This window comes from Alligator mississippiensis, chromosome 3, assembly GCF_030867095.1.
Source record: "Alligator mississippiensis isolate rAllMis1 chromosome 3, rAllMis1, whole genome shotgun sequence".
Taxonomy (NCBI): Eukaryota; Metazoa; Chordata; order Crocodylia; family Alligatoridae; genus Alligator; species Alligator mississippiensis.
The window spans coordinates 28,635,780-28,661,119 of record NC_081826.1 but is presented as its reverse complement, the minus strand read 5'-3'; the positions used below and the strand labels follow the sequence as shown (position 1 = coordinate 28,661,119).

Genomic DNA, 25,340 nt, shown 5'->3' with positions numbered 1-25,340 from the left:
AACAATATCCTGTGTTAAATTTAGTACCTAAATCTGATTATCTTATTCAATTTTTTCACAATCTCTTACTAAATTCTGCAAGTACATGTCTGTGCTATAGGAGGGAACTTTTCAAAATGCAGCCATCTTTAGAAGGCCTGGAAGACCCTCTTGAGAAATGTGGGTGGCTAATGGATATGTAGGGTGTACCACTGAGGATGAGGGAAGTAACCACTATCCTAGCAAGTAGGTTTGAGAGTGTGTGGGATGTTGCCCCCGCCCCCCCCCCCGGGGGGGGTGAGTTCTATGAGACTCTTTGTGAGGAGGGGCAGAATCTGCTTGTCTGAACTGGTGTGCTCAGTAGAAAACGTTGACTGATCAAGGCTCCTGCTGTCAGAGTAAAAAAAAATCTATCCAGTAACCCAGGAACTGAAAGAGGTCCCAGGAAATTTTAATAACTTTTCTCTCAACCAGAGACACATGCACCCTGATCTGAGGCCCTGATGGGGAAAAAAAATGTAAATTGGATCCAAATATAAATTGTGGATCCACAGGTCCATTGGATCCATCCAGAGGCCCAATGAAGGTGTATTCAACCAGTACTGATAGCACCTCTCAGAGGGTTGAATAGCTACAGTAAGAAGGTAGTGGATCCCGTGTAACCTAGAGTTTCAGGCATGAATGTCAAGAACTGAGCATTAAGAATTGAAACAGAGTGGAGGTACCCAGGAGCAGTTACTTCAGTTTAGATTTTTTTCCTTCTTTTTTGGTTCCCTATTACAAACTCAGAATACAAGGAGTTCTCAGGGACGGTAAAGCTGGTTTGCAGCTAATTTGCCATTAAGGAGCAGTATAAGGTACATCTATTGTGGTTTTTAATGTTTTCTTATAAGGTTTTCATTCATTGTTTGTTATCCATTTGTTGTTGTAGTAAAAAGATAATTGGACCTTTTTTGTTCATTTCTAGTCACTGAGGCAAATTTAATGCCAAGTACTCCACACAAGGTACTACTGGTTTATAGATGTATATAGTGAGCCCAGAGGGGCTGTGCACTTAAAATTGTATAATCCTTATACAAGGACTAATAAAACATGCTAAAGGCCCTTGTTCTGCCCCCTTATCTACAATGAAGAGTAATTTCTTCAGGAAGTGATATTACTGAAAGTAAACCATAAGACTTTTATAAGTCTTCAGGGATTTGGATGCAAGATGGCAAAGATGAAGTCATTACTCGTTTGCACAACTGTACAATACTAATTTCTCAGTTAAATAACATAACACACAAATATTTTGTCCTGTGACAATTTAAAAATAATTATATAAATAGTTACTATTAAGCAAAATGCTCTGAATGAATCAAAAGAGCAAAGTATAAACAAAGATTTTTTTGTTTCAGATTATATTTCTTATATTCATAACTTCTTTTCTATAAAGTCAACAAAAACTAATGAACTAATACAAATTTAGTTAATACAGGCTTAACTTTATTTTTATCATGAAAAACAGGGATCCATCCTGTTTGCTGGTGGTTTCTACAGTATTTGCTAGTGACATAAAACCAAGTCACCTCCTTCCCTCCTTGTGGTCCACCAACCATTATTTCCAGCTGAAGTGTTGAGAATCTGCTTTACATATTCCTTATAAACAGAGCCTTAGGGTTGTCTTTCCAAACCCTACAAAGGATCGAGGAGGCCTCACGGATAGAGAAAATAAATACATTGTAATATGTTGTGTCTAAGCATCGGTGAACTCCATCTGACTACACTGTAAACACATTTTATCTCCCAAAAATCTGCTTCCCTTTAAGTAGTAAGGAGCAGACCCTATTTGACAGACTTTTGTGTCAAGGCTAATTATTTTCCTGCTTTATTTGAATTAACTGAAAATGGAGATGAGACACAAATGCATAGTAAATAGAAAGTTTCCAGATTTATTCTCCACTGCTTTGTCTCCTTTACAAAGTGAAATAATATACTGCTACTAATGTCCTCAGTATTGGCAGTTACATTGTTTTACAAGTGATTCTCCCAGTATTTTTAGTCCGCAGTACTGTCTTTAATTGCCTATGGATTTTTTGCAAGAGTCCAGTGTTAGAATCATTAATGAAAACCTAAACTTTGTGTAATCCCCATGACAATTCCTCAAAAAAAAAAAATGTATGTTGTGTGTAATTATAGCATTTAGGTGTTAAGTATCAACCTATGTTTATGTCAATTAACATATTCAATTGAAGCAATGAGGGTAAGTTTTTATTTTTCTCTTTGACACATTCTTTGCCTCAGTATCAAGTGTCTTTCTACTTCTTCTGAACTTTAAATTTAATGGATCAAATGCTTCTTCTAAACTTTTGGCTGAAATCACCATGAAGGCACAAGAAGAAAAAATGTATTCATTGGTGGAAAGTATTCCAGTAACTGAATAGAAATTAAATACCAATCACTTGTTTTCCTATGACAATAATTCAGGCTCTTGCCATGAGAAGGTCTATGCTGCTATGTCATACAAGGATGGCAGGATGGAAGGCAGAGCATTCCTCAGTAACCTGGAGGCAATGACTACCTTTGTTGTATTTATCCATCTTTTGTTTAATCTTTGTTGCTTCTTTTTCTGTGAATAAAGTAGCAGCCAGGAGTCGTGCCAGGTAGCACTACTGAAGATTTAACCAATATGATACTTGTTTATCAAACAATGGCAAAATATGTACTGTATTTAGGGTTCCATCATTAGAACAAGTCTGGTCGCTTCCCCAGCACAGCACTTCTCTTATGCCCTGCTCTGTGCACGTTGCAGGAACTCTGTCCCCTTTGGTTAGAAGTCAAATTAAGTCATGTCCAGATTTAATGAAAAACAAGACCCCAGGTCACTACTATTTTTGTTGTTGTTGTTGTTCTGAACATTATAAATTTAAGCACAGACTCTTTATAAGAGCATATTTTTTTTTATAAATCCCACTTAGAATATTACTTTACACTGAATCAATTTTGTCTGGTTCAAATATAAAACATATTTGATTTCCTTTTGTATTTTGAAAGTCTAGTGACATAAAACCAGCCTAGAGCATCTTTTAACATAAGCAAGTCTGTTCCACAATGAAGTTATGTAGACTGGGGAAATATACACAGATACACATTTGACGTACATACCTATATATCTTATCCTGAAACCTTTTTTGTTTGTGCCGTGATCTGCTGACCAACGAAGAAACACTTCATGACTATTGCTGGTTATATTGAGAGTGGATGAGTAGTCTCCACTAAGGGAAATAAGCAATGGGCTGTGACTATTTGGACCTGGATACAAGAGGATGAAAAAAAGGGAAAATGAAAACTTTAAAATTAGCAATATAAAAAATGTACCTTAAGCAACTGGTAAATGAAAGAAATGTAATAATGGAGTTTACAGTAGCGACATGCAGTGTATTACAGAATGCATTGCACATGCGTTCATTTTTAAACATACAAGTAATGTAGGTTGGAAATAAATGATGTAATCCAATACTTCTCACCAAGTTAAAGAATGCTTATTTAGACCAAGGGTTGGCAATGTACAGTCCATGGGCTGGATCTGGCTCACAAAGGGCTTGGATCAGCCTATGAAGGTCTGATTTGGAAGCAGGGTAGGAGGCATGGGAGAAATTAATGTGGCAACTTAAAGCCTCTTGTTCTGTGCCCTTGACACTACATTTGTCATTCCCGTTTGACATTTGGCATGGTTTTTGGTGGCACCCAGTAAGCAAAGGGCTGCACAGAGCAGGGAGGGGATCAGAGCAGCAGGGGACTGAGGGTAGGGGTGGGTGATAGGCAGCCCATGGCAGCAGCTATGTTGCAAATGCCCAGCCTGTCACTCCAAAAGGTTGTTGACCTCTAGTTAGAGAAATGAATAAAAAAACAAACAAGCAAAATAGTAATGGCATGCACAAATCTTAAGGATTTAGGGGTGGTAAAGGAATATATATAAAAGAGTATCTAAAGTTGTGAATTGTGTAGTTACCATCAAACACCTCAAGAATATCAAATTCCTTTTCTGTCTGGAAGAATTCAAAGAACATGCTGATGTTGTAACCTTTTTCCACAGTAATGGTCCATGCACACATCTGGAGGTTTGGGTAGCTGTCAGGGTAACCAGGGCTCAATATGACACCTGTTGAATCTAGGCGCATTTCATTGGCAGGACAAAGCACTGTGAAGCACAAAGATTATTTCACAATCTCTAGTAAGAACTATTTTTTTTATGAGTGAAATGATATTTTTCTAACTTCTAAGGATCTGCCTAGTAATTTCATTTCCATAACAGGGAACACCATCACACAGTTAATTAAGGAGCAGCAGACAAAACTTGTACAGCATTAGCAAGTATTTTTAAGCCTGCCATGAAAAACAGGGTAAGCCTGAGAAATCACTGACTTTATTTTCTTTATATTATCTAAATGACATACTGTTCTTTCAGACTGTGGGTTAAATAAGTCTTGCTGGATTGTTCAGACAGTAAACTACAGCATTTTATTACTTTTCGTAATAATAATAGATATGAAAATACTGTGAACCAAACTAGAAGGCATCAGTGTAGTCTGTGGTTATCAGACTATAAATAACAAATCAGACATAGTTTATTTGAAAGACGTCATTATTAATTTAACAAAAATATTTTTTGCCTTTGGCCTATAATAATATTTTTCCATGTTTGCAATTCCTAGATTGTCTTTTGCTTTGATCAGCAATGAAATTGACTCAAAATTGCTGTCAGTTCTCATGCATCATTTGGTGCCCCTTCTTTGATTCAGTGTCTCATAGCACAGATAGAGAAGGAGAACTTTCTAGTCTATTCCTGGCTCTGCCACTGACTCTGCCTGATGTTGGGCAGGTCAACTAATCTTTCCCTAATGCTGAATAGAAGAGGGGTAATCAAACAAGGAGCAGGTCCTTAAAAATAAGGGTTAGGATTAACAACAAGAAAAATCAAGAGATCTGCCAAAGGGTTTCTGTCATTTATGTTTTAAAAACAGCTATAATATAACACAGGATTTTTGAAACTCCGTGTATGATGGTATTCTTATAGCCTCGTAAATATAACTGATATACTACTACAAGATTGATTCATTATGCACATCTAATCCTTTATATCTTTAAATCACCCTTTTTTATTTTCTAATGAGATGCGCACACTACAATTCATTTGGTTGTAGCATGGTACATTTTCAAGTTCAAATAGCCCTGTATTTTTCTCCCATCTAACAGAGAGACAGATTCTTTCTTGAATGACTAGGTGTCAGTCAGCTGAAGCGGAAGTTTAGAGAAAGGCAGACCAAAAGTCTCAAGTTTTTTATTGCTGACAGATTTGTTCCTAAAGTCAGCCATGGAAAACAAGAAATGAACTAGGCATCACCCTTGGCCAGCCAGAAACAGGGAGAGTGCAAAACGTGGACCCCAGAATATGAACAAATATTATGCTGGTTGAAAAAAAGGACTGCCTGCACCCTCTCCCATTGTAGGTTTCATTTTTTGTCATCAACTACTGGTTAGCATAACCTCATTTCACTCACTCCAAGGAATTGTTTTGCTTATTTTCCACAGCAGAGCCTGGAGTTATTCATCTTCCACATGCAGCTATGCAAGAGAATATATTGTAACCGATCTGTATTAACTGTCACTGACTATAGCCATAAAGCTTTGGGGGTGCAGGGGGGGGGGGCATGGGGGAGAGGGTGGAAGGGGAAGAAGAAAGGGGACAATATAATAAATAATATCACTAGTTTAGAGTGATTGCTGATTGCTTTTCAGAGTAATTACTGACTAGGTGGAGTTTAACAGGGTTGAGATTAAGAGTGGCAAATTTACTCCACCTTTGAAAAGGGAGGTTAGCTTGAGGGTTTAGTCAGCCTGGCTAGGGAAAGACATTACACATAAACCAGTTTAAGTGATCAGAAACTGGTTTAAACCTGTAACAGAAGAGATGGTCAGTGCACATAAACCAGTATGAGAATGGCTCGAGTTGGTTTGAATGTAGTATCAGATTTAACTGATTTGGCTCAAACCAGTTTATGCAATGTCTGTCCCAGGCCCCTTGCGAGTTTAGATTAAATCAGACTCGCCCAGTATCCCGGCATGCTCTCTGGGCTGGGCGGAACTCTCTGCTTGACAGCAGGACTGGCTCCTCCCCTCTTCTCCCTGGCTGTAGCTCCCCCCACCTCCCCTCACCACTCCCAGCTAAGCATGAATTCCCTGCTCTCCTCTGCTTTGTTGAGGAGGTGTCTGTGTATTAGCTAGCAGACTACATGCTGGCTACAGTGTGTGATGAATCAAAAGGCAGAATCAACAAGTAGCTGGTAATGTCACTCGGTTGTTTTGTTAATTGGGTGATAAACACTGTTATCAACTCCCTGCTGGGCCAATCAGAGCTCTAGCCAGGGCCTAGCCATGCCCCCCTCAGCTCCATGCAGTAGAAGGAAGGGAGGGCTGCTCTAGCGCCCCCTGGCTTCTTGCCTTTGCCACTGCGGACATGTGCCTGCATTTCTGGGACGTCTGTTCAGTTAAAAAACTGATTTAGCCTATCCAGGTTAGACTAACCTGCAAAGATTGAATCAATTCAGGCTCAGACATTTTGAATGTCTGTTCCTAGCCCCTGTGACAACAGTCAGTACAGAAAGTTGGTTTAGTCAGAGAACTCTTATTCAAGCATTTAGACTGCCATGGGGCAGTAACATTCTAGAAAGACATTTATGTGTCTTGACAAAGGCCTGTTCCACTCTGAAGTTTTTTGCTTAAAGTAAAAGCTATATTAATATGAAATAGAGGATTTTTGGCAATTTTATTTTTGTTACTACAGGACCTAACATAAATTTATATACATTATTCCTACTTTTATATTGTTCCTAGATTTTTTGTTGGCCTCTTTCTCCTCCATTGAATGCTGAACACTGATGAATAGAGTTGGCCCTTTAATTCATATTTAAAGTAACTAAATAAAAGTGCACTGGTTTTGACTATTAGCTTATTTACCAATGAACTTAATGGAAATTTTCAGCACTCAAAACCAGGAAAAGTCAGCCATGAATATGTGTATCTTAGGTGACAAAACATGAATATAAAATTTTATATTAGGATTCACTGTGCCAGAAAACATGAACAAGAAAGAACATGACTCTCTAGACCAGGGGTTACCAAAGTTTTTATGCCGTGGCCCAGCACACTGCAGCCTGAAAGTGGCCACAGCCTGGCAAACCACAGCCCAACAGTCACAGCTGACCATGGCCAGAATTTCTGGCCAGAAGACAGGTAAGGATACCCCGAATCTCTGGGCGGGGGGGGGGGGGGGGCAAATCTTGTGCTGCCAGAGGCCCTGCAGAAGGAGCCACAGCCTCTTCACCCAGCTCTGGGGGGCTGTGGTTTGCCATGCTGTGGCCACTTCTGGTCCAGCAGCTGACCCATTGTAACCCAGCACTGGGTCACAGAATGGGGATTGAGAACCCCTGCTCTAGACTACTGGTTAAGTCACTCAGCTGAGATGGGATGTCCTGGGTTTTTTCCAATGATATTTTGCATATTTTAAAATTCCCAGGCCACCAATAAACACTAAGTTACAATGTCATACTCTCTTCTTCTGTCTCATCACCCCTCAGGTCCAATTAGCCCTGAATAATTTTAAGCCAACTGGTACAGTTTGAATTCAGAGTGTAAAATACACATATCAAGTTGGCTATTGCTACATCATTATCCTAGAAAGGCGAAGTTCTGGTTCTGAATTCCCATTAGGAATAGGGAATTCTGGAAACCTAGATTATACTAACCACAAAATTGTTGAGTAAAGTGACCAGGCCCCATTCTTTAGATCTTGAATTGACTAGAAGTTAGATGACTTCTCACTAAATGTATTAATTTTTGATGAATCCCTTCCTAAGCAGATGGAATCAAAAGCATCAAAAGGTCACAAAAGCATTGGATGCAGGTGTCACCGTGGATGTAGTCTTTCTGGACTTCAGCAAGGCCTTTGACACTGTCTCCCACCCCATCCTCATTAAAAAACTAGGCGACTGTGGCATTGATGCCTACACAGTCAGATGGATTGCAAATAGGCTGAAGAGTCATACTCAGTGGGTGGTGGTGGACGGGTCATATTCGACCTGGGGGGAAGTGGGCAGCAGAGTCCCCCAGGGCTCTGTCCTTGGGTCCACACTGTTCCATTTCTTTATCAGCAATTTGGACGACAGGGTGAAAAGCAACCTGTTCAAATTTGCTAATGATACCAAAATTTGGGGTGAGGTGGGCATGCTAGTAGGGTGGGAAAGACTGCAGAAAGACCTGGATAGGTTGCAAGGGTGGGCTAACAAAAACAGGATGTGTTTCAATATGGACAAGTACAGGGTGCTGCACTTGGGCAGTAGTAACCAGCAGCACACTTATAAGATGGGAAACTCCCTTCTTGAGAGCACGGAGGCAGAAAGGGAACTTGGAGTCATCATTGATTCCAAGATGAACACGGGCCGACAGTGCGAGATCACGGTCAGCAGGGCTAACCGGACCCTATCATGCATTCACAGGTGCATCTCAAGTAGGGCCAAGGAGGTGATCCTCCCCCTCTATACAACACTGCTGGAGTACTGGTCAGGCCACAGCTGGAGTACTGTGTCCAGTTCTGGGCACCTCACTTTAAGAGGGATGTGGACAACATTGAGAGGGTCCAGAGGAGGGCCACCCGCATGATCCAGGGACAGCAGGGCAGACCCTACAATGAGAGGCTACAGACCTGAACCTGTTCAGCCTTCACAAGAGAAGGCTGAGGGGGGACCTGGTGACCATCTATAAACTCACTAGGGGGGACAAGAAGGGTTTGGGGGAGACCTTGTTTCCCCTAGTGCCCCCCGGGATAACAAGGAATAACGGCCACAAGTTGTTGGAGAGTAGGTTTAGATTAGACATCCATAAGAACTACTTCACAGTTAGGGCAGCTAGGATCTGGAACCAAGTTTCATGGGAAGTGGTGCTGGCTCCTACCCTGGGGGACTTTAAGAAGCGGCTCGATTCCTACCTGGCTGGGGTCATTTGAGCCCAGTTTTTCCTCCTGCCCAGGCAAGGGGTTGGACTTGAAGATCTACAAGGTCCCTTCTGACCCTACTTCTATGATTCTATGAGTCCCACCATGCACTGCATTGGTAGTCTAAGCACCTCACTAAGGACTATGGATTCCCCTACTAGTGTCAGGCTCTAAAATTCTTCACCCATCTGGCCTGAGGTCCCTAAATGCAGATTGTAATATCTGAAAATCATGGGTTATGGATATTTCTTGAGGTCTCACAAATTAAAAGAAGTGTTCAAAACAAAGCTTCAGTCTCCTAGGTAGGGGACACAGATGATAAAAATACAGAGGAAGATGATATAAAGTTGCACAGGCCAGCATCTCTTTTCTGATCTAAAGGAAGATATAGGCTGAAAATTTTTATTCCTAGTCATACATAACGGAGAAAAAAATTACTTGAGCCAATATAGTATTAAATGATATAATCTAAGAGCAAGCCAATCTGTTTCAATTTAAATAAGCAAACATAAGCCTGAATCAAATTCGTTTCAAAATTGCTCTTCATCAGTGCCTATTTGCTCACAATTGTATTATTTACTGCAATGAATATATTTCAACCAAAATCAAAGTATTTTTTAAGGAAATAAATATAAATTATGTATGGAGGCTGTGCAATCTCCATCTTGGAAGTTATTTAAGGGGAGGATAGACTAGTGGCTCTCAACCTTTTTGAACTCAAGGCACCCCACTCCATAACTCTCTAGAAAATAGTGGCACCCCATTTAGTGGCACCCAGGTTCCTGGCCCCACAATTTTTTAAGCAGGGCTCTGTTGCCCAACTACATAGTGTCCATAGAAGGAGAAAGCTGGGGTCACATGAAAGCCGGCTTGAGAAGGCTTTCCTCATGTTAGTTTCCAGCCCTGAGGGCTTTAAATGCCATGTGTGTGGCCCAGCTGGGCGCGCACAGTGATTTAAAGCCTGTAGGGCCTGGAAAAAAGAGCCAGAAAAGCTCTTCCTGGGGTAGCTGTGACAAAGCCCCTGCCTACACTAGAATCCCAGGTGTGTAGAGTGGGTGGGGGCTTTGCCAAAGGCTCAGTCCACTCAGCTTCTAGACACTAGGAATTGAGCAGAGGAAGCAGCACTGACCCCTGCCAGCTTCTTACTCAGGTGTCCCTGGAGTGAGAGGCAGGAAAGGGGCTTTGCTCTGCTGGTCCAGTCAGCCCAGGAATGGGAACATCTGTCCTGCTCTCTCTCCTGGCATCATTTCTAATGTGAAAATTTTCTACTGGCAGAAATAGACATTTGTACAATGACCTGTTAAACTGGTTCTGCTTGATAATAGAAACAGAAAGTTGCCCGAAATTGAGGTAATAATCATATTTAGTACTTCAATATAACAATGAAGTGGTTAAAGTAGTGGAAGTCTAGAGCCTTGAGGTTTTTTTTTTTTTTCCCCAGCTCCTCCAGACCCTAATTGTTTAATTCTGACAGCACATGTTTAAATAGTACCTCAAGGACAGTCACCAAATCTATATTTCATCACTGGCATCTACCTAAATATCCTGAATTTCAGAAACTATGACTTGCCCATGAAAATCCAAAGTTGGGATTTTTCAGCATTTTACAGAATTGGAAATTAAACTGAGCCTTATGACTTTTCATGTAAAGAAATATTAGAGCATTATTCCTTCAAGAAAAGGATCAACCCCTTATATTTTAATATAAGGATGTAAAGAAACTACATATAAAACAGTAATTTTTTTCAACTCATAATTGAAATCGAAGCACTGTCATCATTATTGACTTGTAAACATTAATTATACAAGTGATTAAATTCCTAACAACTAAATTGTGCATTACTCTGAGACTTTTTTTGAATTATCAAAGCCTCTTTTACATATTAAAGCATCAACATGTAGAAGCAGTGGATTCATTCACAATTAATTTGTTACTATTCCTAAAGAATACTGTGATCAGTTACATTTCTAAAAATGTGAATTAACTCAAATTCCTTTGGGGGGGAGGGGGAGAATCTTATAGAAAAGAGGTTATATATATGTGACTCCAAGTTACAATGCAAAAGTTTAAAGGTGAGCTAGATGGTAATATCTCCCGTTTAATCTCCTCAACTATTTTCAAGTCATTTTCATAAATCACTATTTTCTGATACCAGTTTATTTTTCATTTGAATTGTCATATCATTATTCAAGTGGGTTGCTAAAGACATTTTTTAAAACAACAGAGTTGGCAACAAATCACATTGTATTTGTTCAGTATTCCAATTGAGAGAGATTCCATGAGTTGAAATCATTTTTGTGCAAAGGCCAACAGAAGTCCTTTGTTCAAGCTATACAAAATTTCCAACAGTCAAAATAGGCAGGCAGATATAGTCTGAGAAGACTTATGCATATGCGGCAGGGGACCAGTAGCAGGTAAGAGCAGGGCAGGATGGGAAGCAGGGACCTCCACTCTTTATAGAAAAATCTTATAAAACTTAAAGAAAAATCACAGCGTAATTTAGGAAGCATCTAATAGAATTTGATTTACCTTCTGGAGCATCCAAGTATACCATCCAACTAATATCATCTTCTAGGATGCTACATCTATTACACATGATTCACTCATGGCATGAATCACTTAAGTAAATGGGAATGTTGCTGAATGCAAGAACTATAGTTATGATTCAGTCTTTGCAAACTTAAAAAGTGAAGGCTCTTTGTATCTTCTTTGCTATTCTACTCATCCCCTCATAAACAGGCCCATCTTTATGGTAGCTGGATATCTGCAACCCCACGAAGGAGCTAGCTGCAATTTGGACCTATGCAAAGAAGATTTCAACTAATCAAAAGCTCCAATCCTGGAATGTTCTAGTGCAGTTTTTGTCAAGTTACATTTTATGAGCAAATTCCTTTTCGTTCCATTTCTCTCACCAAGTAAATAGCAACAACACCCTACTGACACTAAAGAAGAAGTAGTAAATTTATTACAATCTTAGAAAAAAATCCCTCAAATTTCCTTCAGAGAAAGAACAACAAAATTATTTTATTTTTTAGAATCTACTTATTTATCTTTTAAAGAATGTATTATCCTATTACATGCTTTAAGAATATGCAGCTATAATTATATATGGCAAACAAAATTATTTAAATTTATTTAATATTAGAGTGATGTTGTAGCCATAGGGGTCCAGGAGTTATGTGAGAAGCAAAGAACTTTTGGGGGTGATATATTTTATTAGATCAACTGCTTGGTTGGAATAAAGTCAGATAAGCTTTCAAATTCAAGACATTTTTCTCAGGTTAAATTTATTTATTTATTTAGACTGGCTCCTTCTTGGAACATTCATTGAGAATATAACAATTTACCTTCACAAGATGCCACTGAAAGTTGGCATTGAGCGATTATATCATTTACAATCCATCAAATGTCTTAAATTATTAATAAAAATCTTATATGAGCATTCATTTCAGATTTACCATTCCAAACACTGAAAATATTAATATTAGTCTGAACAGGTAGTATATGCCTACTGTGTCAGTTAAATGCAAAGCTGAGTTCTGCAAACCATTCAGCTGGCATCTCACAACAGAGAAAAGACTAGAAGAATAGTAAACCTTGACAAGTAGGTGGAGCTCCATCCATCTGTAGTCTTTCTCCCAATCTACACGTCAGAATCTCATTACCAACCAGTGTAAACCCCGGTTGACACTGGTACCTTATTATGTCTCCTATTTGAGAAAAAGAAGATTATTGTTAAAAAACAGTTAGGAGGGACTTTTAACTTTGACAGTACCATTGATAAATGAAGTACTCTTTCTGCTGTATATAATGTGTTAAATGACCACCAACCTAATAACTTGATTAGTTGGAAGAAATGTAAATAAGCATTGTGCTGCACATTGAGATATATTTATCGTTGGTTTAAAATATAGTTTTATCCCAATAATTACACTGGGTTTAGTTTTAGCTAATTTCCTAAATAAACCATATGTCTGACAAGTTTTATTTATTCATTGTGTAGTCATCATGGTACTAAATAAAGGTATAATGGCAACAGACTGACTGCTGAAATCTTTATTCAGAGAATATATCCAGTTACTTGAAAAAAAGTTTTGCCTCAGTTAAAACTTCAGGGTCAGGTTCAAAATTGGAAAGCTCAAAATAAGAACTGTGTTTGTTATTTCACAGAATTCTTCATATTTTTTTTTTAATTAGTGATTGAAAAAAATGCAGCCTAACAGTTATAACCATGGTGACTTGAGAGAAAAGTGAAAAAAATAAAGATTTTAAATTGCAATTTCCAAGAATGTATGCCGAAAAGAAGAAAACAATAATTTATAATATTTAGAAAAAACTAGCTTGTAAGTCAGTGGCAAATTTCAATAATGCAAGCAATCCAAGGCTTAAGATCATTTACAAAACTTTAAAATATATTTTTAAATATTTTAAGATTGGCATCTACTGTTCAGTATTTGAACTGTGCAAATAAATATATGGGGGGACGGGGGAATTGTTATCAAATACACTGTTTGACAAGCTGTTCCTGTGTCAGCTGCACTTCTTGAAACATAACTAGAACTCAGCAAGCAGATATACTCGAGGAAAAATGGCTTCTTCCATATTTTATTTTAAAATCCAAATGGATTTGTGTTTTGTGAAACTATTAATTCATTCTGCTATTTATGCTGGTTCTTAACCGATGCGGAGCTTACTTTAGATAAGTTTAGCATTTCTCCTTGAAATACATTATGATCATACATTTAACAGACATTACCTATTTCAAATTCATCATCCTCAGTCAAAATTTCAGCATTTGGTATACTTGGTGGAGGCTGACACACTCGAAGCTGGTAAGCTATAAAGACAAAGAAGGTACTGGAATGAATATCCTGCTTAACAGGTAATCAACAAACAACAACCATATTGTTACATTGTGTAGAACATAATCTAAAAGCAACCATAAAATATGGAGTTCAAAATATTAAGTATGCAAAGATGTAGATACATTTTTCCAAGTTAAAGGCTCCTACTATCTTAAACAACCAAACAGTATTAAGAGGAAAATTCTTCTCGTGCATAGTCTGGGAACACCACAGAGACTAATTCTGTCTGCAAACCAACGTTGCACTGGATCCTACATCCCTGTCAGATGTTACAATTAAGACATGGTTAACCAGTTAGTCATGTCTTAAGTAGAAACCAAACCACATATTCATGGAATTAATGTCTCAATCAGTTGATCAGCAGTCCTGGCATTGGGAGCACAGCAGAACCTTTAGGCTAGAGACAAAGATTACACATAAACTGGATTAAGTGATGAGAAATTGGTTTAAACTGTAACAGAACAGATGCTCAGGACACATAAACCAGTTTGAAAATGGCTGAAACCAGTTTGAGATAAACTTGGTTGTATATAGTATCAGATTTAACTGATTTGAGTCAAGCCAGTTTTTCCAATGTTTGTCCCAGGCCCCTTCATGGTTTAAATTAAACCAGACTGGGCCAGCATCCCAGCATGCTCTCTGGGCTGGGGGGAGGGGTGGGGCTCTCTGCTCCAAAGTAGAGCTGGCCCCTCCCATCTGCTACCTGGCTGCAGCTCCAACAGAGACTGCAGGCATCTGCCTGGCTTCCTCCTGCTCCCCTCCTCCCCTCATCACTCCCTGCTAAACAGGAATCCCTCCTCCCCTCTGCCTTACACAGACACCTCTGAGCATTAGCTAGCAGACCACATGCTGGCTACAGTCTCTGATGTAGCAGATGGGACAAAGGCAGAATCAACAGGTAGCTGGTAATATCCCTCTGTCGTTTTCTTAATGTGCTAATAAGCACTGAGTTAGGGGTGATACACACTGTGTTATCAATTCCCTGCTGGGCTGGTCGGGGGGGTGGGTGGAGGTGGAGGAACCACTCTCTAATTAGAACATCCTGCCAGGGCCTGGTCATACCCCCCCCCTCAGTTCCGCATCTTGAAGGGGAAGGGAGGGCTGCTCTAGCATCTCCCTGGCTTCTAGCCTGAGCCACTGCAGGCATATGCCTGCATTTTTTCAGCCCAGAGGAGATATCTGCGAGGTGACAAACTTATTCAGCCTAGGCAGGTTAGACTAACCTGCAAAGAGTCAATCAATTCAGGCTCAGGCTTTTTGAATGTCTGCCCCTAGCCTTAAGGTCTCCTGTGTGCTCCTGTGGCTGGGAGAACCAGTCAGCTGATTGGCACTACCAGTTGGAAAAGTATATAGCAACCCATCGCTCTGGTGTGTTCCCACGGCTGAAAGCACCAGTCAACTGATCATCTCTCTGAGACTTGGCAGCATACTAGAGTTCTTTATACTCCAATGCACTCCCGTGACTGGGAGTGCTAATTAGCAACTGGCACTGCCAGCTGCAGGAGCGCATTGGAGCAAATGGCTCCTATGTGCTGCACTGGTTGGGAGCACTGATCAGATGACTGGTGCTCTAAGCCACAGGCACACAGGGCACCCTTGCTACTTCTCAGCTCAGGTGGACCCTAAGATCATGCTCCTGGACACTCCCTGCAATGGCTGTAGGGCATGATCTGGATCTGATCTCTGATCCCACAACTGTGCCTCCTGTCATGTACGTGTGGTATGGCAGAAGACATGATTGTTGAGATTATTGACCTGACCCTGTTTTGGTTTTAATTGAATGTCTTTCAAAAGTCCTAGTAGACTTGTTCAATGTTTTGTTTTGTATCTTTATCACAAACTTTTCCTATCCAAAACCAATTTGAAGTAGAAAAATCATCTATCCAAACATAGAATACTCAGTAGCATAACTGGGTTGGTTGTGGGGAGGAGAAGGGTGAAGCAGGTGAAAAATAAAGCAAGTATTCCAAAAAGTAGTTCTGCAAGAAGATTTTTTTTTCAATCATTATCATTTGATGCATCAACTACACTCCAAAACAACAATATTTGAAAACAATGGCTTAGCCCCTTTCTGCAAGTCACACGATAGAAAATCTGTGGGCCAGATTCTCATCTGAATTAATATGCTTAGCTCCAATGCAATCACTGAAGCCACTCGACAGCAAATATGGATCTGGCTCATCTCTCCATGAAAAAGATTAATTCATATTGTATGTTTATACAGAAAAACAGATCAGCAGCAAAACAGAACATCAACTGAGCTAAGTGTTTTGTTCTACTGTAATGCATGCAACAGAAACAACAGCAGCAGCAGCATCAAATATTTAAAAGGTACTAAGCCAACTCTCATTAAAGTACGCCAGCTCAATTAGGTTGCCCAGGCTGTTGAGAGGAGAGACAGTGTTTTACCTGTTCTACCCATCCCTGTCTATCTCCACGAGGAAAGGATGCAGCAGTTCTAGGAATCCTGCTTCATCTCCCATGCAGCTTCCTGGTCTATACTTTAGAACTGTAAAGGCTTCAAGTCCTTGCACCATTGTGTTCATTCACTCATAATTTGCCCCTTCAACCAGAGAAGCATTGGACCTGCTGTGATCAACTAAAGAAGCTACTCACAAAAGGCTTTGTGTTGATGCTAGTTAGTACTTGATATCTACTCTTCACCCTGCTTTTTTGTCTTTTGCACACTGAAGAAGCTGTTAAATCAATACATCACTGACTTATCCTGCCTTGGGATGTAATATAAAAGAAAGCACATCTAGGAAACATGGAACAACTCTTATTGAATCACCAATTGAATAAAAAATGGCTTCAAACAAGAATCCAGATAATGTATTTCATTAAAAGAGAAATCAGTAATTTAGTTCCAAAGCTATCTATGCTCTATATTTTTTTCTCCATCACTTTTATTGTTGTAAGTTGCTCACACAGGATGTAAAGAATCATGAATCATGAGGCCAAAAAGTATACAGCTTGGTAGACATATAAGAATGATCCAAAAAAAGACTAGGGATAAGATTCACAAAGAAACTGGGTGCTTAAAATGGGACTCATGTGGAAGAGGTGCTTACATTGAAGTAAATGGTTCACAGAAACTGTCTAACCACTTGTCCTTGGGAAAGATAAGCATGCCCTTGAGAACATGGTGCTGAGCACTCTGCATCCCACAAAAATCTGCTGACTGACCCCAGAGACAAAGTTCATCAGTGAGGTTGTTCTGAACTCCCCAGTGCCTGTTGTTGAGCAACAACTCTGAAAGCAGACATTGCCAATGAGTCCAGAACAGCCTCACTAGCAAACTTCCATCCATGCAGCATGTCAGAAGACTTGGGTGGGCAGAGTATGCTCAGGTCTGCCCTCTCTCAGACCTGACCTGGCATACACAAAATTGTAGACATCACAGATTCCCTGGGGGTCTACATTTTTGTCTGAAAACGTACTTAAGTACAGTTCACCTGCAGCATATGATCAGATATGTTGCCTCCATAGGTCAGTGCAGACCTTAGTACCTATCTCCTACCAAAATTCTATTGAAATTCATAAGTTGGATGTCCAAGTCCAACGTCTCTGGAGGAGGTAGATCTGCTAGGGGTGATCTGAGCATGGCTACCACACTTGAACAGCATTAAGTTTGGTAGCCCTGGTTACTTTTATTTACAAATAAGGAAAGGCATTTGTCATAATCTTTATGCAATAGCCTATTAGTTGCAGCAGCCACCCAGAATCTCAAGACTTAGATCACATCAGCCTGAGGAAGTTCAAAATCACATCACCTGGGAAAACACTCAACAATTAGTCTATAGGCTAGACAAATGGAAACCAACCTTTTTGGAAGGTGTGCCACAAATAAGCCCTGCACCCCTCCCTAGTGCCACACCAATCCTCTTCCAATGCCTGGATCTGTTGTTCTGCTTTCTGTTCCCTGCCACATCTTCCTATCCTTTTCCCTTTGCCATGTGCCACACACCAAGGCTACCTGTGCCATGCATGCCACAGGCTGACTACTCCTGGGCTAGACTCTGATGATATAAAAACACTCTTCCCCTAGAAGAGACCAGAACTCTCTTAATAGGGACCGCCACTTGCTCCTGAGGGCATGCCTATCTTTCTTTCTCTTGCCTGCTTTCTCTGGACATACAATCCATTGCTAAGCATTAGCTAAGCTTCAACAGAAGGATTTGAAAGTGCCCCATCCAAGCCAGGCATATATCCTGAAAGTTAGGGCAATCTCCTGGAAGCAGAAAACATGGATGTGAACTCAGTCTGAGAAAAGCATTAAACTCATTGCCTCCCATTTCCTGGATAAGTACTCTGACCTTTAGGCTATTAGAAAAAATAGGTAGTACAATCAGTACCTTCAAAGAATGAGCCAGTTACCTGTATACAACGGGATGACTGAGAGAGAGTTTTTGAGCTGTTCATCCTAGTCTCAACACAGATGCCTTATTCAGGGCTTCAAGTAGGTACCAACATCTGAGAAGAGGCACAATTTCAGATGCACAACCCCTCTTCCCATTTCTTATTGGCTGGTTTAAGCATTCCTCCATTAGGTATGATGAGTTTTGTGAATCTTAGTCCTAGACAGCTAACTTTCAGAAGTGCAGGGAAGTTTGGGCTGGGAATTCTACTCCTGGATGCATAAGTCCCTTGTTAAGCCTCAAGCTAGTCACTTACATTCAAACTTGTGACCTTGAAAACTCCTGTTGAGCTAGTCCCTAACTCTAGAGGAGCCTCCCTATCTTACCTCTTTTGAATATCCAAGCTTCCAGAGGCATCTTAGTTTTTTACATTGGTTAGCCCTATTTCTAAAGTTCTGCTTCTGGACTCAGTGTTGACAGAGTTGAGTATGATATATTACTAGTTTAAAATAGTCTAATAGGTCTAGTAATAGTCATTAGTCATATCTCATTTTAGTTTTAATACTTTATTTTAGTAATAGTAAGCTAAAACATTTTCTCTGTGAGCTTTGATTAGACAAGAATTAGTAAGGATAGATGCGTGTTATACTTACCATGATAACTAAGTACAAAGAAACCACTTGTTGTGAAATCACTGTGGAACTTGATTAGAATCTGATTCGAGGTGCTGTAGACTGATTCCAAAGCGGTGTTGCCACTAAACTGTCCAATCTGAGGAGATGTTTGGTCTGGCCCATCCCTAATAGAAAAAGATATCAAAATAAATCCAATATTAAGAGTAGCATTAGGAAAATGTACAGGGTTTACAAAGAGGTAGATAATTTTGGTAGATAGGTCATTTTTACTAATTCAGAATTTGTCTATTTTTACAAATGCATATTTAATGTGGAAAAGTTTTCTAAAATTGACTACACTAAAGATGTAGATTGACTCTACACACAAATAAATTAAACAGAATTTTCAAAGGTTGTGTATTCTCCTTTGAGAAGGAGGAAAGGTGTGAACTGGATGATGAGCTGGAAAATGCTTCCTGAAAGGATGTACATCATGGTGGTTCATGATTTCCCTGTGTACAAGCTTTCCACCTATTACCCCTTTGAATAAACATGCTAAATTTTCTCTGCAGACTACATTTTATTCAATAAGTGGATTTGGGGGTGTGCCTCCCCCTATCTTACCTTTGTTTGAATATCCAAGTTTACAGATACAGACATTAAGGATACATAAACTATATCTAAAGTTTCTTCTCTGTTCTGCCTCTATCTTCCCCCATTCTACCAGTATGACCTCACATTTTCTTGTAATTAAGGCATATACAGATGGGATAAATAATGGACAGCATATAGTATTTATGGAGGCTAGGTATAAAATCCTGGCCACACTGAAGTTGATGGCAAAACACCTATTAATATAATTGGGAACAAGATTTCATCTTAAGTCTGTATGGCTGTAGATCTATGCCAGTAGATTTTGTTTACTCAGTTGAAGCCATTTTTAAAGCAATGTCAGATGACAGAATTTCACATTCAAGTACCTGCTTTGTGGGCAGAATTACATGCTAGGATGCAATTTTCTGCACATAATGTTTACTGTAGGTATAACATTATAGGCCATTTAAAAATGTGGTTTTTAATATTCTGAAAGATTCTTAAACAACTCCATACTGTGCACAATGTCACATCGAGTTTTATATCAGTAGCTGTGTCTTGTTGGCTCAGTAAATCATTTATGTAAATACCTTCCTTTAAAAGTGTTTTCTTATTTCTCTATAGTTGTAATTTTGGGTAAATTGGTTCATTTAAAAGAAAGTGCTTAGCAGTAAAGAAATACAATTGATTCTGGCACATGCACAATTTTATGTGGCATTTATATTTTCTTCAAAAATCTTAAACATAAAGAAGGTACTTAACTCAAAGAATCTCATCTTTTGTGTGCTAGTAAAAATATAGACACTCATGTGTCTTGGTTTTTGACTAGCTAAGCAATTTATCTGAAAACAAACAGGCTAGTAGAAACCAAAAATTTATTGGATAAATTGAATCATAGATATTAGAGATGGGAAAAACCTGGCAGGTCATCTAAGCTAACCTTTGCAATATGTAGGTTTGTTCATAATGACTATTCATGAGTGCTTTGTTTAGCCTTACTCAGAGTATCTTCAGTGATGAATCTCCCATAACTGACCTCAGGAGACTTTCATATTGTAACTCAATTCTGCATTCCAATTCTATTACCATGCCTTCATTCCTTCAAGCTATATGCATTCAATCTTTCCTGATATGATGATTTCTTGCATTTATCAATAACAATATTTTATACCAATATGCTTAAAGCTGGGCACACAGTATTGACAATTTACTTCACTACCTAGTCCTTGAACAGCTACTCAACATAAGTGTGTGGAAATTCTGCTTCATGCAGAATTTAGAGGGTTTGAAATTTGGCTTCATTCCAAGCCAGAAGGGGACCCCCAACATTTCTAGACTATGCACAAAATAAAATTTAAAAAAAAATCCAATTGGCCAAAGCAGTTTTCTTTATAAAATTTCATATTATAATATGTAATATATAATACAATAAAAAAACATTTTTAAAAGTAATTTCAACTGCAAAGGTTGAAACTGGGCATTTTGATACAGGTGGAATTCTTTTCCAGGTATTTTTGGTGAAACTGAAATTTATGAAGCATTTTACTTTTGATGGAACTGTATTTTCAGTAAAAGATGATTCTGCCAATTTTGTTCTAAGATCTTGGATTTCATATGAAAGTGCCTAAGAGGTACTCCAGTAACCAGAAAATTATTTAGCGTATGTGTCCTTGTGTTGTGTTCCAGATGTCCAAGAGCACTAGGGCCCCATTCTGTTCTGTTCAGGAACTAGATTTATAGTTTAATGATTCAACTATAATTATCTCTTGATCAACTCTTATATATTAGTAAAAACAAGGTCAAGAATACATTTTCTTTTTATGTGTTTAAAAAGCATCCAATCCTCCACCTCCAAACTCAAAATTGTATGCAAAGCCAAAGGATCACTTCCTAAAACTATTCCTAATGTGACATTGGAACACATAATATTTGTACCCAGCTGAAACTGGCTGTTATCATATTCTAATTTCTTTTGTTTTGATTTTTTAAATATAGTAGCCTCCAATATCAGTCAATATTTGTATTCATTATGTTTCCTTGATCAGAAGGCTGATTTCTTGATTCAGTGAGACCCTGGAGTTCTCATAAGGTTAGGTTGCAGAGAAACTGGCCACAAAATTTACTTTACGTGGAGATAGTTACTGGAATATTATTCAGTATATACTATAAATAACAACTCCCAATAGATAAATTATCAAACTACTAGGTCTGATCCTTCACCAAGGAAGCCAAAGAGTATTTTACCATTGATTTTAATGGGAACAAGATTCCCTGATTTTTTTATCCATAAAGTGTATTTTATTATTGTTTAATTACCTCATGAGGCAAAATATTATAAGCCAATATTACAATTACTCTAGTCTTGCAAATTATGCACTTATTGTCACTAGAAGGAACACAGACTTTAAGCAGAAATCCATGACAAATCACTAAGGTGTTATTTTTAATTTCTGCTTTGTTACATAGTGTCATATGTAGAATAAATCGAAGATAAAAGTGCCTGCTTACCAGACAGTTATGAAATCATATATTGGCTCTGTTTGAAGAACTGTAAAATTGATGTAGATTCCATTCCCAGGTGGAACTCTTACAAGCCAAAAGCAGTCTTGAAAGTTGGGATATTCATCAGGGTACCCGGGAGAGTATATGGTGCCATTCATTGCAGTTATGTTTCCACCGCAGAGAGCTACAAAAGAAGCATTTTTTTTGTTTAACTGCAGAAGCATCAAATACCTTTGGTATTCTTTTCTACATAGTGAGTGCTGTTAAATCTGTACTTGCAAAACACCTTCAGTATTCCTATACTTTAATTTGATTGTGAAAAATTAAAGTAGTAAAGCTGTAAATAGAACATAAGAAGTACTGAGTTTCTTACAAAGCATAAGGAGGCGCAATCCTGAATTTTACAGTCAAATCTACCAGTAATCCTGGCATTCTCAACAATTCTGACTGAGTAAAGACTTCACGTTTGGGCTTTCAATCTATTTTGACAATGAACTAAATTCAGGCTCGTCTTGTACAGGAGTACAAGGTAAAGAAGGACAGGAAAATTGATTTTTTTTGTGACCCTAGGTAAGCCAGACACAAACTGTTTGACAGTACGGGAACTCCTGCCTCTATTACTCATAAGGCATCTGTAAGAGATGAAGGACAGGCAGAGTTGGCTTGGGCATGTGTGTCCACTTTCTCCACAAAAGAAGGATGGGTACAAAATATCCAATGTGCCATTGCTTGAAAAGTAGCTGTGTGTTCCTTAGGAGTAAACTTGCAAAAGGCCTCCAAAGTAGGTGTGACTTGACATGGCGGAATATGGATGTAGGTACACTTCTACACTGGATGTGAATATACTTGCTATGGCCTATACCTATCTACCTTGGCTCTTTGGTATGTGAAGGTGTACAGAGTTATTAATTGGTTCTCTGTAGCCTTAGCGATTGACACGTGGCATTTGTGCTGCTTTTAGACTTTCTGTGTCCACATAAAGATGCAAAGGCTTTGAGGCGATGCCTTTAACTATACAAAGGGGAAACACAACAAGTGAGATTTGTGAAAGGCTTTATCAGAACCATGTATTTTAGAAAAATCAGAATTCTAAAGAAATTAAAATTAATTCAATTTCCACTTCAGGACAGGAAATCAAAGTGATAAAACATTAGTGAAATCTGATTCAGGTTGTTTGCATTAAAGGAGGATAGAGCTCTTCAAGAAACCTTAATTTTAGAGTAATTTAAGACAAACATATTTAAGGAAATATAAAATTTAAAAATGTTCACTCTCTGGTTAGACAGACAGAGAAAAATAAATGTTATTTCTATGCTTTGGAGAACAGACACTTATTCTCAATTAAAACAAAGGCAGGTAAAAATATCTGATTATCAACACACGTCTTCAACAGAAATACTGTGGTAGGTGAAATGTAAGTTGAACTGCAAATAGGTTGTTGGTCTGGAATACTTAAGTTTAACTATCCTGCTTTTCACAGTTCAGAGTTTTTAGCTATAGATCAGAGCAGGAAGGGCTTTGATCCTGCATCATACACATCCAAGGCCTTTATCCCCAGTACAGGCTCTCTATCATTCCTTCTGATGAGCTTTCAAGGAAAGTGTTAATACTTGCATGTCATATGTCAACTTGAAAATGAAATATTTCTGAACAGCTCTACAGAGAAAACATTTCTGTTCTAAAAATACAGGCCTTCAAATTCAGCTGATACGCTATCTCCAATAACGGTCTCCAGAATCCATCATAAGCAGGCCTTCTCAGGCCAGCTATTAGATACAAGAATAAATTTAAGAAAAAAAACCACAGAGGTCTGATTTGGCCTAAAGAGGTTGGGATATATGGAGGGGGTATACATACCTTTACTCAATACATACCTTCACACCTAGGAAGAGGGTGGTTCCAGTTACGACTGATTCCATGTAGACAAGTCAGTGCTGAATTTCCAATTAAGGTGTATCCAGGGAAACATTCAAATGAAATAGTTTGTCCTACAGTAAAGTCATTCCCAATCACAAAACCATTTCGAAATGGCCGGGGATCAGGACAACTTTGTAACTGGTAAGCTGAAAGAAATAATAATAATTTTAAAGAGTTCTAGGTTGGGCTATCAGTTGTGATCTGTATCTCAGTGGTTTAGTGTTAGAAGCTTTAAAATTTGGAGAGAAAAAAGGAAGTTTCACAATGTTCCATCTTTTCTCTCAAATGCCATCAAATGAAGGAGAACCTTACAGTGTGAGTATCTTTGTGTATATAATTGACCTGTGAAATGAAAGACCCAGGTTGAAGGTCCTATTTTTCTTGATTCACAGCAAAGATTTCATCCTAGTTTATTCTAAGGCAGACATCAAAGGAACTTGACCCTGTCTCTCTCACATTCTAGGCAAGTAGTTGAAACATCCAGCTATGGAGTCTCTCTCAGCCTTGCTGATGAGGCCTTATAGCATGTATTTTTACCTTTAGGTATCTGCCATTTATCAGTACTTTCTATGAGAAATGCAATGGAAATCAAAGAGATTTTGGCCTATCTTATGGAAATGAGGAACAATAATCCAGTAGAAACTCCATTTGATACCATTTAGAAATCCTGGATTCATATGGGAAGTATGTCCATTACTGTACCCTTAGCAAATTTCAGCATTCCCTCACTTTTACTGGCATGTATTAAAAAGCATGGATTTGGAAGGTGTCTGTTGGGATAGAAGATAGAAACATCTTTGTACTTTAGGAAGCACCAGGACTGACTTTTGTCTGGCTCTGGTTTAGGCGAAGAAGAGTTTCATAGTTGGTAGGGTAAGAAGGGACCTGAGCAGATCATCAAGTCCGCCCCCCTGCCATGGCAGGGAAGAGTACTGGGGTCAAATGACCCCGGTGAGGTGTTCATCCAGCCTCCTCTTAAAGACCCCCAGGGTAGGAGCCAGCACCACTTCTCTTGGAAGTTGGTTCCAGATCCTAGCCACCCTGACAGTGAAGTAGCACCTCCTAATATCTAGCCTAAATCTACCCTCTGCCAGCTTGTGACCATTATTTCTTGTCACTCCTGATAGTGCTTGGGGGAACAGGGACTCCCCCAATGCCTGCTGGTCCCTCCTGACCAGTTTGTAAATGGCCACTAGATCCCCCCTCAGCCTTCTCTTGTGGAGGCTGAACAGGTTCAGGTCCCTTAACCTCTCCTCATAGGGCCTGCCCTGCTGACCCCTGATCATGCAAGTGGCCCTCCTCTGGACCCTCTCCATGTTGTCCACATCCCTCCTGAAGTGCGACACCCAGAACTGGATGCAGTACTCCAAGTGCAGCCTGACCAGTGCCACACAGAGGGGGAGGATTACGTCCTTGGACCTACTTGAGATGCATTCATCCCCAACTAGATCATCCCAGCCAAAGCTTTATCTATCTGGCTTG

General features: G+C 39.1%; 1 protein-coding gene across 1 annotated transcript in view; it reads right to left on the bottom strand.

The window, feature by feature from the left end:
- Nucleotides 1-25,340, bottom strand: part of CSMD3 (CUB and Sushi multiple domains 3) — a 1,325,501-nt gene that overhangs the window by 123,290 nt on the left and 1,176,871 nt on the right. The window contains exons 43-49 of the mRNA XM_014603846.3: nucleotides 23,816-24,004; nucleotides 21,948-22,125; nucleotides 18,885-19,030; nucleotides 13,765-13,845; nucleotides 12,605-12,718; nucleotides 3,971-4,159; nucleotides 3,124-3,270 (exon numbers count right to left, since the gene is read on the bottom strand). Of these exons, the coding sequence (XP_014459332.1) occupies nucleotides 3,124-3,270; nucleotides 3,971-4,159; nucleotides 12,605-12,718; nucleotides 13,765-13,845; nucleotides 18,885-19,030; nucleotides 21,948-22,125; nucleotides 23,816-24,004 (1,044 nt within the window). The remainder of the gene's footprint in view (nucleotides 1-3,123; nucleotides 3,271-3,970; nucleotides 4,160-12,604; nucleotides 12,719-13,764; nucleotides 13,846-18,884; nucleotides 19,031-21,947; nucleotides 22,126-23,815; nucleotides 24,005-25,340) is intronic.